The sequence below is a fragment of the Dasypus novemcinctus genome, chromosome 12 (genome assembly GCF_030445035.2).
Source record: "Dasypus novemcinctus isolate mDasNov1 chromosome 12, mDasNov1.1.hap2, whole genome shotgun sequence".
Lineage (NCBI taxonomy): Eukaryota > Metazoa > Chordata > Mammalia > Cingulata > Dasypodidae > Dasypus > Dasypus novemcinctus.
The window spans coordinates 29786235-29802195 of record NC_080684.1 but is presented as its reverse complement, the minus strand read 5'-3'; the positions used below and the strand labels follow the sequence as shown (position 1 = coordinate 29802195).

Here is a 15961-nt window from a genome sequence, read left to right as displayed (position 1 = left end):
GATTCATCTCCAATCATCATTATTGAGAAACCCAATTGGAACTTTATCTCCATGGCTTTGTTGTTCTTGTTGTTTTTTTAGTTACCAGGCCTGAGGATTGAATCCAGGACTGTGTGTGCTCAACCTCTTGAGCTACACTGGCTCCCCTCCAAGTCTTTGTTTTCCATAATGATTGGGATTGTTGTGTATCAATATTACTCAGAGGGAGCTAATAGGTTCAAATTTGCATAAAGACAAAAAGGTGTGTAGTTTATTACATTTGTCTTAAGTAGCATTTTGTTTTTTTAATTTTTTTATTTCTTTTTTACTATCGAGAGATGCCAAGTATCATTAGGGTAACAATTGCCTTGTTACTCAAAAATGTATTTTCCAATGACAAAATTAACATCTAGTAGTTTATGGTGATTAAAGTTAGCAAAATACTATGTATTTAAAGAATTTGCTTAATCTTCCCAAGATCACAATGAAGTAAGCTAAATATTTATCAATGTTACCCATTTTTATAGCTATAAAATTATAGACAATTGTGAGTTAAGTATAATAAAAAATGTATACTAGGTGATTAACAAAGCTGAGATTAAAAATCTATATTTTTGAAGTAATAAAAACAATCTTTTACTACTAAATAAATTCTGACAACTTATTATAATTGTGAGGAATACCTATTTTGCCAATTTTTTTTGTTAAAAGCACATTTTTGGTTGTTGGTGCAGAATATAAGCACTTGTGAAAGATATTTGAAATTATATGATGAATTGTCATCTGCTCTTATTTGTACCTACAGATTTTCCAGAATTCAGAGCTTAACATGCAAAATAAGACATCAGTTACAGAATTTATTCTTCTGGGACTTACGGATGACCCAGACTTACAAATTGTGATATCCTTCTTTATGTTCTTCATGTACTTACTAAGTCTAATTGGAAACACAACCATCATCATGTTAACACTGACAAATGCTTCTCTGAAAACTCCCATGTATTTCTTCCTCAGGAATTTTTCACTGTTAGAAATTTCATACACAACAGCCTGTATTCCTAGATTTCTGATCAGCATTATTACTGGAGACATAACCATTTCCTATAATGCTTGCCTGACACAAGTATTTTTTTTAATCCTTCTGGGAGCAACAGAATTTTTTCTTCTGGCTGTTATGCCCTATGATCGCTATGTGGCTATCTGCAAACCTCTGCATTACACCAGTATAATGAGCAACAAAGTCTGCAACAGGCTTGTAATCAGCTCCTGGTTAGCTGGTTTCCTTGTTATCTTTCCTCCAGTGATTTTGGGTCTCCAACTGGATTTCTGCGACTCTAGCATTATTGACCATTTCGCTTGTGACTCTTCTCCTTTGCTGCTGATTTCTTGCACAGACACAACATTCCTAGAGCTCATGGCATTTTTCCTAGCTATATTCACACTCCTGGTAACTTTGACCTTGGTGATTATCTCCTACGCACTCATCCTTAGAACAATTCTGAAGTTTCCTTCTGCTCAGCAAAGGAAAAAGGCCTTTTCCACTTGTTCCTCGCATATGATCGTTGTTTCCATTTCATATGGGAGTTGCATTTTCATGTATGTCAAAACTTCAGCAAAAGAAGGGGTCGCTTTTAGCAAGGGTGTAGCAGTACTTAACACCTCCATTGCTCCCATGCTGAATCCCTTCATTTACTCCTTAAGGAACCAGCAGGTGAAACAAGCCCTTAAAGACTTGATCAAAAAATGTTTTCATCAGAGAAACACTAATTTATGTTAAGTCTATACCCAAAACCAAAAATAAACTACAAATAAACACCAACTATTGTTCTAAGTGTTAGGTGTACACAAGAGAACAAATGTTCCTGCCATGGTAGAATTACTTTTGAAGATCAAGCATTATTACTATGTAAATAACCTAATACTGAATTAGAGCTGTGAAAATAAGGAAATAGTCTAAGGAAAACGGCGGCGGGGGGGAGGGGGTTAATTTAAATAGAATGTTCACAGACATCAGTTGTTATAAGGTTCTTTTTATTGTATTTTTCTATATTCAAACTTATTTCTTTGTGTAATCTTTTTTCCTTTTCTCTAAAAAGTCTGAATGTTCATCTATTTTGCACATATCAGGATAAGAAGATTGTGAGGTGTGACTGTGAAAATGGAAGAAATCAAATTCTTCCTTTAAGATCATATGTAGCAAACATTAGCAAAAATCAGATTCTACCTGAAAATAAATTAACCTAAAGTAAAATGCATAGCAACCCACAATTAAAGAGAGGAATTGGCCCTAATTTTGAGACCAAAAAATGGTGCATCATGATTTTTATTTATTGCAAAGAACTCTGATTTCACTTTACACTTACTGTGTATTCTATTGATCAAATCTAAGATGTGTATATTCCTTGTAGTTAAACACTAATATATATAAGGCAAAGATAGGCAAGAATAATAAGAAAAATAGACAAATGCACAATCCCACCTGGAGACTTTAATACATTTTTCAGTAAATCAACTTTTCACAACTGCTGTTCCATGAAAGATTTAAGATCTCCCAAACGGGGGGAAAAAAAAAAAAAAGCATCTGCCCAAATTAAATGCAGAACAATTTATTATCAAATGACACCTTCGAATAACTCTATTGGATGATATCCCATAGTAATTGATATAAAGTGAACAATAAATTGCTTTGTGTGGCTTTTCATTTTAATATTACTAAAATATTTGAGCATTTCTGTGTCTTTCTACCTAAGGTGTATTTCTTAAAGCAGCATTTGATTAAGTTATTTTTCAGTTCCACTTTGAAAATCTTCTATTTAGCCTTAAGTCTACTGTTATTGCATTTACTGTTAGTTATATTTTGTTTTATGCCTTGTTATATTGTGAGACGTTCTCCTTCTGTTTTCTCCTTCCATGTTATGGTTTTGGGCAGTCCTATCACAGCCTGTCACTTTTCTCTAGAACACACAGATTTCTGCTCAGGACCAGGTGTCTCAGTCTGGTGGGATAGAATGCAAAACTTTAGGAAATAAAAGACTGTGAGTAAATCCTGTCCTTATTACCCCAAGGATAAGTAAACATTCACTGAAAATAATTGGCTCTGGTGGGCACTCTCATGGTATACCTGTCCCTGGCAGGAAGGGAGCGGGGTTCCTCCACTGCAGCCTAAGAACACAACAGAAGTGTGCTGAGCATAGAACAGCCACCAATGGACTGAGACCCACTGAATTTGGGGAACAGACCACACTAGTGATGGTGACCTTGCTCTGTCTCTTCCCTATGGGATTAGAATGTCTCTCCATCAGAGCCTGTGTGAGTTGTGCTTTTGTTGGTGACGCTGACATCTGTATTGGAGGGGGATGACATCTCTTTAAGTGTTTCCTTCTGACCAACAGTGTCCAGTATTCTCTGCTTATGAGCACATAAGCCTTTTTGAATCAAGGCCCACCCTGATGCAATTTGGTATCATCAAATAGGATCCATGGAGGTCCTTTTACAAATGAGTTCACAGCCAAAGGCCAGGAATTAGGAATTGAACATGTCTTTGGGAAAGACAGGATTCAATTCACAGTGGCTTTATATGATTCTTGTTTGTTCACCTTTTCCACATGCGTTCTAGATTCAACTGTCCTCTGCTTCCATCAGTTTATCTCTAAAAGCCTCAACTCTGACTGCTTTGTGGCTTGCTTATCAGTCACAGGGTAATCTATCACTTTAGATGCCAGCACTTGGTTTTTCTGACCCCTATGTGCAGTGAACAGTTCCCTGTGTCCCTGGAATAAGAGCTGTCACAGTGACTGAAGGATGACCTGGCATAGTCATTGGTTTCCCGTGATTATCCTCAACTGTAAATTGTTCTCGCCAAAAATGTCAGCTATGTTGGCGCTATCCTTGTAGATCAAAACATTATCATTTATCTCACTTTTACATCTTCGCTCCCAAGAAGACAAAGTTTTCAACAAAGAAATCCGAGAATCATGAATTAAGGATTCTGAAATCTGTTAGATCTCCCAACCAGTTTACCATTTTTGTACACTTTCATGGAACTACATTTTTTGAGTTAAAATTCCCATCACATAAAATTCATCATTTTAATTATTTTACAGTGCACTCTTTAGTGGTTATTAGTACTTTCATAAGGTTGTGCAACTATCACTACTATCTAATTCCAGAACATTTTCATTAACCTCCAAAGAAACCCGTCTCCAATAAGCAGTCCCTATCCATTTCCTCCGGGTAACTAGTAATACACTGATATCCTTTCTGTCTCTACAGTTTTGCCTATTTTGGGACATTTCATATAAATGGAACCACAGAATAAGTGACCTTTTATCTAGTTTCTTGCAAATAGCATACTATTTTTATATGTTTATATGTTTATCCACATCATGGAATGTTTCAATAATTAATTCCTTTTGCATCTAAGAAATATATCCTATTGTATGGATAGACAAAGTTTTGTTTATCCATTCACCAGTTTATGGGCATTTCTGATATTTTCTCTTATAAATAAACCACAGCACACTTTGATGACGTTTCTAATGTTGGAAAGCCCTCATTATGATGCTAAAGGTTCATAAAAATTGGAAGGAAGAATATGTGCATCCCTTACTTTTTCTTAGATAGCAGCATTACTTTAGGAATAGAAATATAGAAGATTCATATTTCAGTTGCAATACAGTTATATGTCTACATCTGGAAGTCTTACTTAAAAGAATTTCACAAAAAAAATCATCACTACAAGCAATTCTTTTCAAAAGGGAAAAATTAATAAGAATCGATTTTATCTAACAATAATTCTGCATAAAAAAGAAAATAACAGCAAGTGAAAACTTCAGTCAACATATGATCATACAACTGATTTTACAACAAAGCATCTTTTCCTAAATTTGTGATAATGTTTGAGTAGAAATGTGAAATGGTTCCATGTATGTGTAGTATCCTTTTAATAAAATATATTTTAGACATCGATAAACTCCACTTATCCTAATTTGTTCATGAACATGAATTTTAGAAACTCTTAATGATTTGATTCCTTGGAAATTTAGTAGCTTTTGGTTATTTGCAGTCAACAATTCATAAGAAATAATGAAAGGTCTTGGTAATTTTATTACAGGCCATAATTCATCAGGAGGGCATTAGTAAGGTAAATCTACAAGGATGAATAATTTAAGAATGCTTGTTTTATCCCAAGTCTGTCTTATTTTAACATTTTTATACTTTCAGACTTAAAGAAATGTTCTAAAAGCAGTACAAGGGACTCTATAAAAGGAATTCCATGTGCCTTTCATATAGAGTAATTACTGTTTATATTTTTTATGATTTCCATCATCCTCTCTCTCTATATTTATATACACATATACATAAATATGCATATTTTATAATACATTTTTAGTAAGTTAAGACCTCTTACCTCTTTATCCCTAAATAACTCAGAGTATGTTTCCTAACAAGAATATTCTTTTCCATAACTGAAGTATAATTATTTATTAAAATCAGAGTACCTAAAATTGATGCAACACTACTGTCTTCCTAGATGATGTGCAACCTGCCTTGCCTGCAAATCTTTAAAGCTGCCCCTTGGACAGCTTTTTGCTCTTCCTCCATTGTTTTTCTAAGAGAGTGAGGCTCTTCCTATCTAATGCCTTTTTCCCAGAACTCTCCCATTCTTAGTTGTTTTTTTTTTTTTCCTTATCCTTAGACTGGCTGATTTCAATAGTCTTTTCTTCAAGCTCCCTGATTCTTTGCTGTGCCAATTCTAATTTGCTTTGAATTCCTCTAGGGAATTTTTCAAAATATTCTTTATTGTGGTCTTCAGTTCTGTTTGATTCCACTTTAAGATTTCTATCTCTTTTTGACATTCTCTTTTGCTCATCTGTTGCTTTCATGATGTCTGTTAGTCTTTGTCCATATTTCTTTTAGCATTTTGACTATAGTTAGAACATTTTAAAAAAAATCTGTCTGGTATGTCCCAGTTCTACTCCTCCTCATTGATGTTTTCTGATGCTTTAATCTACTCCTCTGCATGAGCTATCACTTCCTGTTTGTCTATTTTGTAGTCTTCTTTTGCAAACTTGGTTTGTATCAATAATTTTATTTGTTGCTCACACAATATTCATAAATGGGCCAGCATGTGTCTCTACATATTTTTCACCCAGAAAACTGGAAAATTTGATATTTTCATATCTGGAATTTAGCATTAATTTGTCTGTTCCACAAGCTTTTATCCACCTAATGCCATGACAAATTTTTCTTGAATTCCAGGAACTAATAAAAATTCAAAAGGAAAAATAAAGCATCTTTTTCAGTTTTAGCAGATTTGCTTTCATGAGTTGTCTCCTTCAGAGCTTAGCTGTCCTAATAAAGAGTTTAGATAACTGTCCTAAGTAGACACATAAGGTTTTCCCTCATCTCTTCTGTGTATGCATCTTTTCCAGGAAATGACATGTGACCCTATGAATTTTTCTATTTTCACAGTTATGTGTCGGCCTGGTCAGGAGCCCCCGCCCATCCCCCAAGGCGGCCCTTTTAGGACTTACACGATCAGGTCACTGCCATCCACCCTCAGCTCCCTATGGTCTGGCCCTCTGAAGGGTGCTGACAGAAGGGACCTGCGCGCAACCTCCGCTAATTTTCTTAGAAAATAGCAACTCTTCATAGTGTGGGCTGTTTATTGTATGTCTTACTGCTGACACACATCTGGAATTTAGTTATTTGAGAGAAGGCTGTAGGACAATTCTGTTGGGCACCCGGGACAAGTTCTGGATAGTGAGCCTCTGATTCATCCCATATTCAGATCCATATGCTTCTATCCTGATTTTGAACATACATGCATATGTCCAGTATGTGCATGAGTGTTCCTCTGCTCCCTCTAGAACTGGAACAATGGCCTGCACTTGAGCATGGTTCAGCTCTGTACTGAACTTCTGAGAGGATGGGTGAGGGATCAGCAAGGGCATTAGGAGATCTTCCCATTTTAAGTTGCCTTTTTCTTGATTTAGTGTTATCCATATTATTTTAAACCTTTAGCTATTTAACATGATTCTTCTAGTTCTTGTTTATTGTTAAAAGCTTCTGTGGAGGAATGGATCTTGGGAGTGTCTCACATTGCCATTTTCAGTAACCTAAGATTTTAATTAGAGCCTTCAACGGATTAGATGAGACCCATTCACATTATCATATATATTATCCTTTACTTAAAATCACTTTAATCACATCTACAAAAAAGTTTTACAGAAACATCTAGATTAGTGTTTGACCAAACACTGGTTACCATAGTATAGTCAAGTTACACATAAAATTAATCATCTCACCCCAGGTTTCTCTAAGTGGTTTTCCAGGAGCTCCAGCTATCATTTTACATTTGTTTGGAAGCATGCATCCAAACTTTTCTCTAAGTGAAAGGGAGAAATGCTACTATCCTCTCCAGTAAACTGTGTATGTGCTCTTCAGGAGACTATTCTCTTCAACAATCTTTCTTAAACATCTGAAAAGCATGGTGACAGTGACTTCCAGGAGACTTATTTTGCCATGAATTTGCAAGCCCGGAAAATGTGTCCCTGGGAATTCCGTTGGATAATATGAAGTTATTTATTTGTAATGTTTTCTTGATGCGAATTACAGGAATATCACAAGAGTTTTATTTCCCATGTTCTGTAATTAGTCCAGAGTCATGTATAGTCCCATTGATATACAAGACAGACCAACCAGGAACCTGTGAGGTGAGGTTTAAGGGAATGAATTAACATTGTACAACGAAAAATTGACATTAACCTGGAGGATTAGTTTCTACCCTGTCTTTTTTCTTAACAGTGAATATGTTTTTAAAAATATAAAGATTTTGGGATGGTGATGCCCACTCTATTTCTGACCGAAAGGGGGTTAGTTTTATGAGACAGATGGATGGAACCGTCTTGCATTCAGCTGTAAATGCTCTTTGTTTTTTGGGATGGGCATTGTCCATCATCATCCCTTTGTTTGTTGTCCTGGGCAAGTCCAATGAACTGGAGAGAGGAGTTGCAAATCTGCTGAGATTCAGGCTCTACCAGCATGTTAACAGACCAGAGATTACATCTCTGAGACATGTTTAATGCATATAGTGCTAATTATAGGTTCAAATGAAAGGGACAGTAGAGCCATGTTTAGGCAAATTATAAATGAGTCTAACTCTGTTACATTGACGAGATATATGTACTACAAAGTTAGGCTCACTTAGAGGGTGCTGAATTCCTGAGATTGCCAGCCCTGCCCATACTGTCTAGATGTCTCTCGGGCCCTCAGAAGGGCCCTTTTCGAGGCACTGTTCTGTGGCAGTCAATGAGATCCTACTGAGCCATGCGTAAGTGTAACCTCTGGAATGACCTCCCGACTCACTTTGAAATCCCTCAGCTATAAAAACTCAGTTGTATTTAACATTTCCTCCTTTTGGTCAAGGTCTTTTTCCAAATGCATTGCCAGTTGGTACTTGGTTATAATGTCTCAGTGCCAGGGAGGGTCATCTCTGGGAGTCATATATCTTGCCAGGGGAAAGGTAGTGAGATTATATGCTGAGTTTGATTTAGAAAGAGGTCTCATTTGAGCAACTAGGAGGCTTTCAGGACGTAACTCTTAGGTCATATAAACTACTGGTCTAAACTTAAATTTCTAAGAATGAGGAAAAAAGATACAACTATCAATATTAAGGACCTAGCACAATGGTCTGTTCTCCTTAGGTAGGTACTGCCCATGCACTTGAAGGACTCTTGCTGCTGTTAGAGAAGGTAGCAGGATTTTACAGGATGGGAATTCAATTTTCTTTAGTTATCATGTGGATGTCAACCCACCTAGAGAATGACCCATGACCTCTTGAATATATTCATAAGCCATAGAGGCATGCCCAGGTGCACCATTCCCTATGCATTTCACCATCGTTGACACCCCACACCAGTGATTATCCCTTGCCATAGTTGTGACACTTTTGAGATCCAAAATCTCCCCCCAAAGCAAAGCAAAAAAAAAAAATAAACAAATAAAAATAAGAAAATAAAATAATGATAATTAAAGTAACAAATAAAATATAAGTTTTTAATTGTGTCTTTCATCACCATAAGATCTGTTATCATTTAATACAATGACAATTTCTTCCATATGTTCCCGCAGGGTCTTATTTTTTTTTGCTTTATCTTCAAAGAGGCTTTAAGTTACAGAAAAGTTACAGAAAATATAGGGGATTCCCAGAGAGCCAAACCCTCCCCGTCTCTCACTCTTCTCTATTATTAACATTTTACATGAGTATGGTACATTTGTTACAATTGATGTATAAATATTGAAGCATTGCTGCTAAACATGGTCAGTGGTTTACATTATGGTTTACATTTTGAATCACACACCTTTATACGTTTTGACAAAATAAAATTACAAGATCATGCAAGAACAATTCCAATGCACTAAAAATGCCCTATGTGTAATCTATTCTGTTCTTTCCTTCACTCCCTTTGAAACCTATGATAACCACTTATTTTGATTTTGTAAGAATAAGGTTCATAGTTATACGCAGTAACATTGTGTGCTTGATATACTGCTATGTTTTCTTTTATTAGATTCAAGATTAGAATCTTAAGAGATTCCTACTCTCTAATTAAGACTATTGCAGGACTCCCCAGGATGGGAGTTTAATATTTTCTTGTTTATTGTGGTGGTCTCCACTCACTGAAATTACAGACTATGACACACTGAACACTTTAATATTCCACAGAAACATGCCCAGATGCACCCTATCTTGCATATACCCTCATGCCCAACGCCCTGCACCATTAACCTTCCTCTCCTATATTTGCCAAAAGAACATTCCCACATTTACAATTTTAATCAAAGAACTACAAATGTCCAGAATTCATCTGTTTGTTCCCACAGGCCTCCCCACATTTCCATGGTTAGTCAAACCAATTCACTTACCCTATTCCCTGTCACATTTAAGTCATACCCAATCACATCACTGCACCACTATCACCCCCATTCACTGCCAATGATCTCCTTCCACCTTATCATAGATTTCGCCCATACTGACCATCACCTCACCACCCTGTACTTCATTTCTGTCTCCTGTAAACTTATCTTTCAGTCTCTAGTCCTGAGAGTCTGCTCAATTTACCTAATTCATATCATTGAGGTCATGTAATATTTGTCCTTTAGTGCCTGACTTACTTCATGTAACATAAGGTCTTCCAGATTCATCCATGTTTTCCTGTGTTAGTACTGTATTCCTTCTTACAACTGAGTAATATTCCATTGTATGTATATACCACAATTTGCTTAACCATTCTTCTGTTGATGAGCATTTGAGTTGATTTCATTTTTTGACAATAGTGAATAATGCTGCTATAAACATTGGTGTGTGCGTATATCTCTTCACGTCCCTTCATTTAGTTCTTCTGGGTTTATACCCAGCACTGGGTTTCCTGGATCATATGGCAGTCCTGTAATTAGCTTCCTGAGGAACTGCCAAACTGTCCTCCACAATGGCTTCACCATTCTCATTCCTACCAGCAGTGGATGAGTGTTCTCTTTCCTCCACATCCTCACCAACTTTTGTAGTTCTCTGCTTTTCTTTTCTTAAAAATCCACCAATTTCATAGGTATCAGCTTATATCTCATTGTAGTTTTTTTTTGTTTTGTTTTTTTTTTTAAGAGGTGCCAGGGACTGAATTCAGGACCTTATTCACGGGAAGCAGGCACTCAGCCACTGAACTGCATCTGCTCATCTGCTCCCAATGAGAGCTGTTTATTTCATTTATTTGTTTGTTTTTAGGAGGCATTGGGGATTGAATCCAGGACCTTGTATCTGGGATACAGGTGATCAATCACTTGAACTATATCCACTCCCCTCATTGTAGTTATGATTTTCATTTCCCTAATAGCTAGAGATTTTGATTATCTTTTTAAGTGCTTTTATAGCTCGTTGTATTTCTTCTTTGGAGAGGTATCTATTCAAATCACTTGCTCATTTTTTAAATGGTTTGTTTATCTTTTTAGTTCTGAGATGTAGGATTTCTTTATATATGCTAGAGGATTGAGGAATTAACAAACATAAGGGAGAGTGCAACTATGGACTAAAATAGACTTAATTATTGTAACACTGAATTAACTTGTATCATTGATATAAAGGTAGTGACCACCAGAAGTTTTGAGAGGAGGGAGAAGAAAGAATAAGTGTAATTTGGAGCATTCTTGGATATGGAATTGTGCTGTATAATATTGCAATGATGGATATAGGCCAGTATATATTTTGTCAAAACCTACAACATTTTGCAGTGTGAAGTGTAAACTATAATGTAAACTATAGATCATGTTTATTAGCAAAGCTTCAATATGTGTCCATCAATCATAACCAGTGTACTTAACTAATGAAAGATATTTTTAATGGTGTAAAATGTGGGAGGGTGAGAGGATGTGATTTATGGGGATCCCCTATATTTTTGATGTAATATTTATGTAATTTAAAGCTTCTTTAAAAATAAAAAAATTAAAAATACTGGAAAAATTAAATGGATTCAAGAAATAGAATAAAGGTAACTAAAGAATGCAAAAAAAAAAAAAAGAGGGGGGAAGAAAAATATATAGAGAATGTACAAATATTTTTTTCCATAAAACTAAACCTAGTTACAGTGAAAAAGTCAGAATTCCTTCCATGTATGTAATCTAAAACTTCTTTTAAAAAAGAATATAAAGAGAACTAGACTCTAGGGAATTTTTAGAACTATTATTTCATAAGTGAAAATCCCGTGGACTTTTGGTCTGTAGTCCAAAAGAAATTTAACTTCTGCTAAGCATAACCAAAAAAATCTTTTGAACCAGCAATGCCAAAAGTCCTGTGCATTAAAATTGATCTATTTTGTGATTTGTCCTTCTTACACTTAAACATGTCCATTGATTCAATTATTCAAGACAATCCATGATCATGTTAAAGAAACAAAATTAGCTGTACCAGTTTCTTAATGAGAAACCCCTATTCAATGGCATTACTCACCTATTTATTAATACTATTTTTGGCATCATTCACTCCTTTGTACAGTTCCTGGTTTCTATATGGTACCATTTTACTTCTTCTTGGAGGTCTTCTAATGCCAGTTTGGTGACTACAAATTTCAAGTTTTTAAAAACTGTGAAACATTTTTATTTTTATCACTGAATGCTACTTTCAGTAATTATAAAATTTACCTTGAAAAATTCAGTATTTTAAAGATGTTATTTTATTGCATTTTAACCTACATATGATGGAGTCGGTGACCCAAGGGTATCGGGAATGAAAGACCAAGAGAGATTGGGTTCAGGGGATCTGAGAGCATTGATTTCTCAAGTTCATCAGACAACTTTATTGAGTCAAGGTGCTAGTATATATACCCCTAAGATACGTGACATTCAGCATAAAATCAAGTTACCTATTACCCTTACCTCATTCTATATTAACTAGTGATTGATGAACACCAACAAACTTTACTGAAACTATTATTATAAAAATCAGTAACTATACTCATAAATCTTGTTACTCAGGTTGTTCTGTTCTATATGTTATTATTCTGCCTGCAGGTGTGTTTTCCCTGCCAAGATTGTGATCCACACTGATAATCACAAGGGACAGTTTGACTCAATGGTCAAGGAAGTAACTTGCTTCCATGGAAACAACATGCCTTTGTTTCCCACATTTCCCCCTTTTTGTTTTAGTCAGGGTGACTGTGCCTGTCTTAGGTTGCCCCCCAGGGGGTCTTACCCATCATTGACTACCAGCCAAGCTCACTGACTTCGGGGTACTCTTGTAGTGTTTTAGCAAGTACTAAGTTATTAGCCTGTCCCATTTTGTCCACACGGTGCAATCTCTGGCAAACACCTTTACCGAGGCAAGCGACAACCATGAGCAACAGGATTAATACACATATCCCTATTCCTAAGGCAAATAAGAAATGCTGAGATTTCCACCAATCAACAGGATTAAACTTATTTAAATGTGAAATCAAATCATTAAAGATGCCCTTATCATTATCTACATATATCTGATTATGAGACATTTCTAAAATCTTTTTCTGCAATTCCTCAATTTCTAATAACATATTTCCTTTGTGTCCTAACAAATGATTTCTGATCTTATTCCATTGAAACATAGAAATGTTATAATCCAAAGGAGTAATACAAAAATTACTTTCATTCCAATCACATTTCAATCCTCTTAACAAATTCATATTATAAACTTGGTCTCCTAAGTGTAAAACAGCAGATTCCAAATCACTAACTCTGTCATTAAGTCCTTCATCAATATGCTCCTGACTATGCCATAAGTCACTTGCATTCTTGTGCCAATCATGCACGTATTGCTGTGTTTGCACCGTCTCATGCAATGCAACAGCAGCAGTGGCAGCAGCAGTGATGACACTAATGAGGCCAAGAATGCCAGCTATGAGAAGTCCCAAAAATCTCTTAGATCATTTCAACAGTCCTTTAGCCAGGTGGAAAAGAAGATGACTTTCAGGAGATGACTGCCACATCCGATTCATTTTCACCGGGATCCACATTCCTTGTCTTCGGTGAGCCATGGTGATAATATCTCCATTCTGTAAAATATTCTCAGACAAGCAAGTATACAAAATGCCATCCTTATAGAACAAAGCATTTTCAGTTGTGGTAGCCTTCCCTACCACAAACACGTATGGATCTCTGACACATGATTAAAAATGATGAATTTGATCCAAATGTAAATATTGTCCACCCATAATTTTATTACCTTTCCATTCAGAAGTAGATGCCACTCCTAAGAAGACTTTCCATATTTGTTTTTGATCATGGACTCCAGTGCTATTGGACCATGGAAAAGGAACCCATTTCCCTATATTTTTCCAATCACTATTATTTTTAGTAAAAATTATTTTTTCATCAAGAAACAAAGATTCATGGAAAGGATATTGTATATTACTAACTTTCTGTCCTTTGCTATTTAAACCATACCAAATAAATCTGCCCTTATATTTGTTGGGATTCCCCATAGGGGCACTTTCCCAAACCATTCCATAGGAATCATTAGAAACGACAGATCCTCTTCCCATATGGCATTCATACCATCTTTGCATATCACCAGCATTCTTCTTAGGACAACTATAACTTGGATACTTATATTCTTGGTGTTGATAGGATGGGAATAAAGTTGCCAAAGATTTAGTATTATTATGGCTAAAATTGATCATAGTTCTATTTTTCACAGCCATACATGGTGGGCGATTGCCAGTGCAAAGAGGTTGGAAATCAAATGGAAGAAGGAGATTATAAATCCTTTGTCCTTCTTCTTGTGACTTAAGTGGTAGTCTATCATCCACGGGTCCAGGAAATGTATGAGTTTTATTCAAATAAATAGGAAAAGAAGGATCTTTCCAGGTTAACGACACTCGAAGTAATGGGGGATTAGGGATATAAGCCCAATATGTGTAATTACCATTGCCAGTTTCACTCACTCTCAGTAGGATCCATATGTGTAGAAGACTACACTTCTTCAATCCTAGGTTTAATCCTTTTTGCCGAAAGCCAGATTTCTTCTCCATTTTCTGAAATGATAAGAGCATAACCTCGCCCCCATACTTTAATCCTGCCTTTCTTCCATTCATTACTCAAAACGTCTTTCCAAAATACTGGTTGATTCTCAGATTCTGCAGTTTCTGTGGATGTTTGAGAATGTCCAAAATGACACTCAGCCGGTGTCACAGAATCATAAATGTTAAGAAAATTTAAGGTAAATAAAGCTTTAGCCAATTGATCTTTAGGTGATATCATACCATCATCTCCCCCTTCTTGTTTTAAAAGCATAGTCTTGGGAGTATGATGGTATCTTTCAACAATAGCTTGACCTGTAGGATTATGGGGAATGCCAGTAACATGTTCAATAGCATATTTCCTACAAAAGAAAGCAAAGGATTTACTAATTTAAGGGGTCCATTATCAGTTTTAATTTTTAGAGGGCATCCCATTACAGCAAAAGCAGACCAGAGATGTGAGCGAACATGATGAAACCGTTCCCCACTTTGAGCAGTAGCCCACATGAAATGAGAAAAAGTGTCAATACAAATATGAACATATTGTAGTTTACCAAAGGATGGAATGTGAGTAACATCCATCTGCCATAATTGATTAGGAGTCAGGCTTCTGGGATTAGTTCCAGCCTGAAAAGGCACTGCTGTTAGTGGTCCACAGCTGGGACAAGTACGAATAATTTCCTGTGCTTGTAGTCTTGTTAACTTTTGATATTTATTTCGCAGGCCTTTAACATTAATGTGAGTTAAAGCATGGTAATCATGAGCACTTTGTAAACACCCCACTAATAAATCAGCTTGAGCATTACTTGCTGTCATAGGACCAGGCAAAAAGGTATGAGAACGTATATGTGTAAAGTAAACAGGATGCTGTCTTAATCTAATCAGATGTTACAAATCAGCAAAAAGTTGAGATAATTCATCAGTAACAAAGATATGAGCCGTTTCAATATGCTTAACAGTAAGGCATACATATTCAGAATCAGAGACAATATTCAAAGGTTCCTTAAATATTGTTAACACTTTAATGATGGCAGCAAGTTTAGTATGCTAAGCAGACATGAATGGAGTCTGCCAAGCCTGTTCTTTTCGAGAAGTAACATAGGATGCTTTTTTATTACTATTACTATCAGTAAATACTGTACAAGATAGTTTGGCTATGCACATAGCCCTGAAAAGCACTGCAAAAGTTTATTGTTGGGTTTTTTACAGATAGAGGAATGTAGCTGGCTTGATTTGTCTAAGAAGACACTAAAGAAAGTTTTAGCAAGTTTTAAAACAAAGTGATAGCAACACAGCTGGACATTAACTTTTTGCAACCAACTATCAGTGTTTGGGATTGCTGCATACTACAGTGTTGTTACTTTAATCTATGATAAGAGGTTGTTTCTGTGACACACACTCTTATAATAATTAAAACCATAATTCACTACATCTTACTT

At 35.8% G+C, this 15961-nt stretch overlaps 1 protein-coding gene and 1 long non-coding RNA gene across 2 annotated transcripts; one reads left to right on the top strand and one right to left on the bottom strand.

Annotated features, from left to right (window-relative positions):
* Positions 1 to 808: 808 nt before the first annotated feature.
* Positions 809 to 1756, top strand: LOC101420500 (olfactory receptor 6C65-like). Its single transcript, XM_004459168.2, has one exon. It carries the CDS (start codon positions 809 to 811, stop codon positions 1754 to 1756), a length of 948 nt encoding a protein of 315 aa, XP_004459225.2.
* Positions 1757 to 13100: 11344 nt separating this feature from the next.
* On the bottom strand, positions 13101 to 15554 carry LOC131280741 (uncharacterized). The gene is made up of 2 exons (XR_009188435.1): positions 14429 to 15554; positions 13101 to 13556 (listed from the first exon to the last, which is right to left on the bottom strand). It is a non-coding gene; the product is annotated as an uncharacterized lncRNA (long non-coding RNA).
* Between the last annotated feature and the right edge of the window lie 407 nt (positions 15555 to 15961).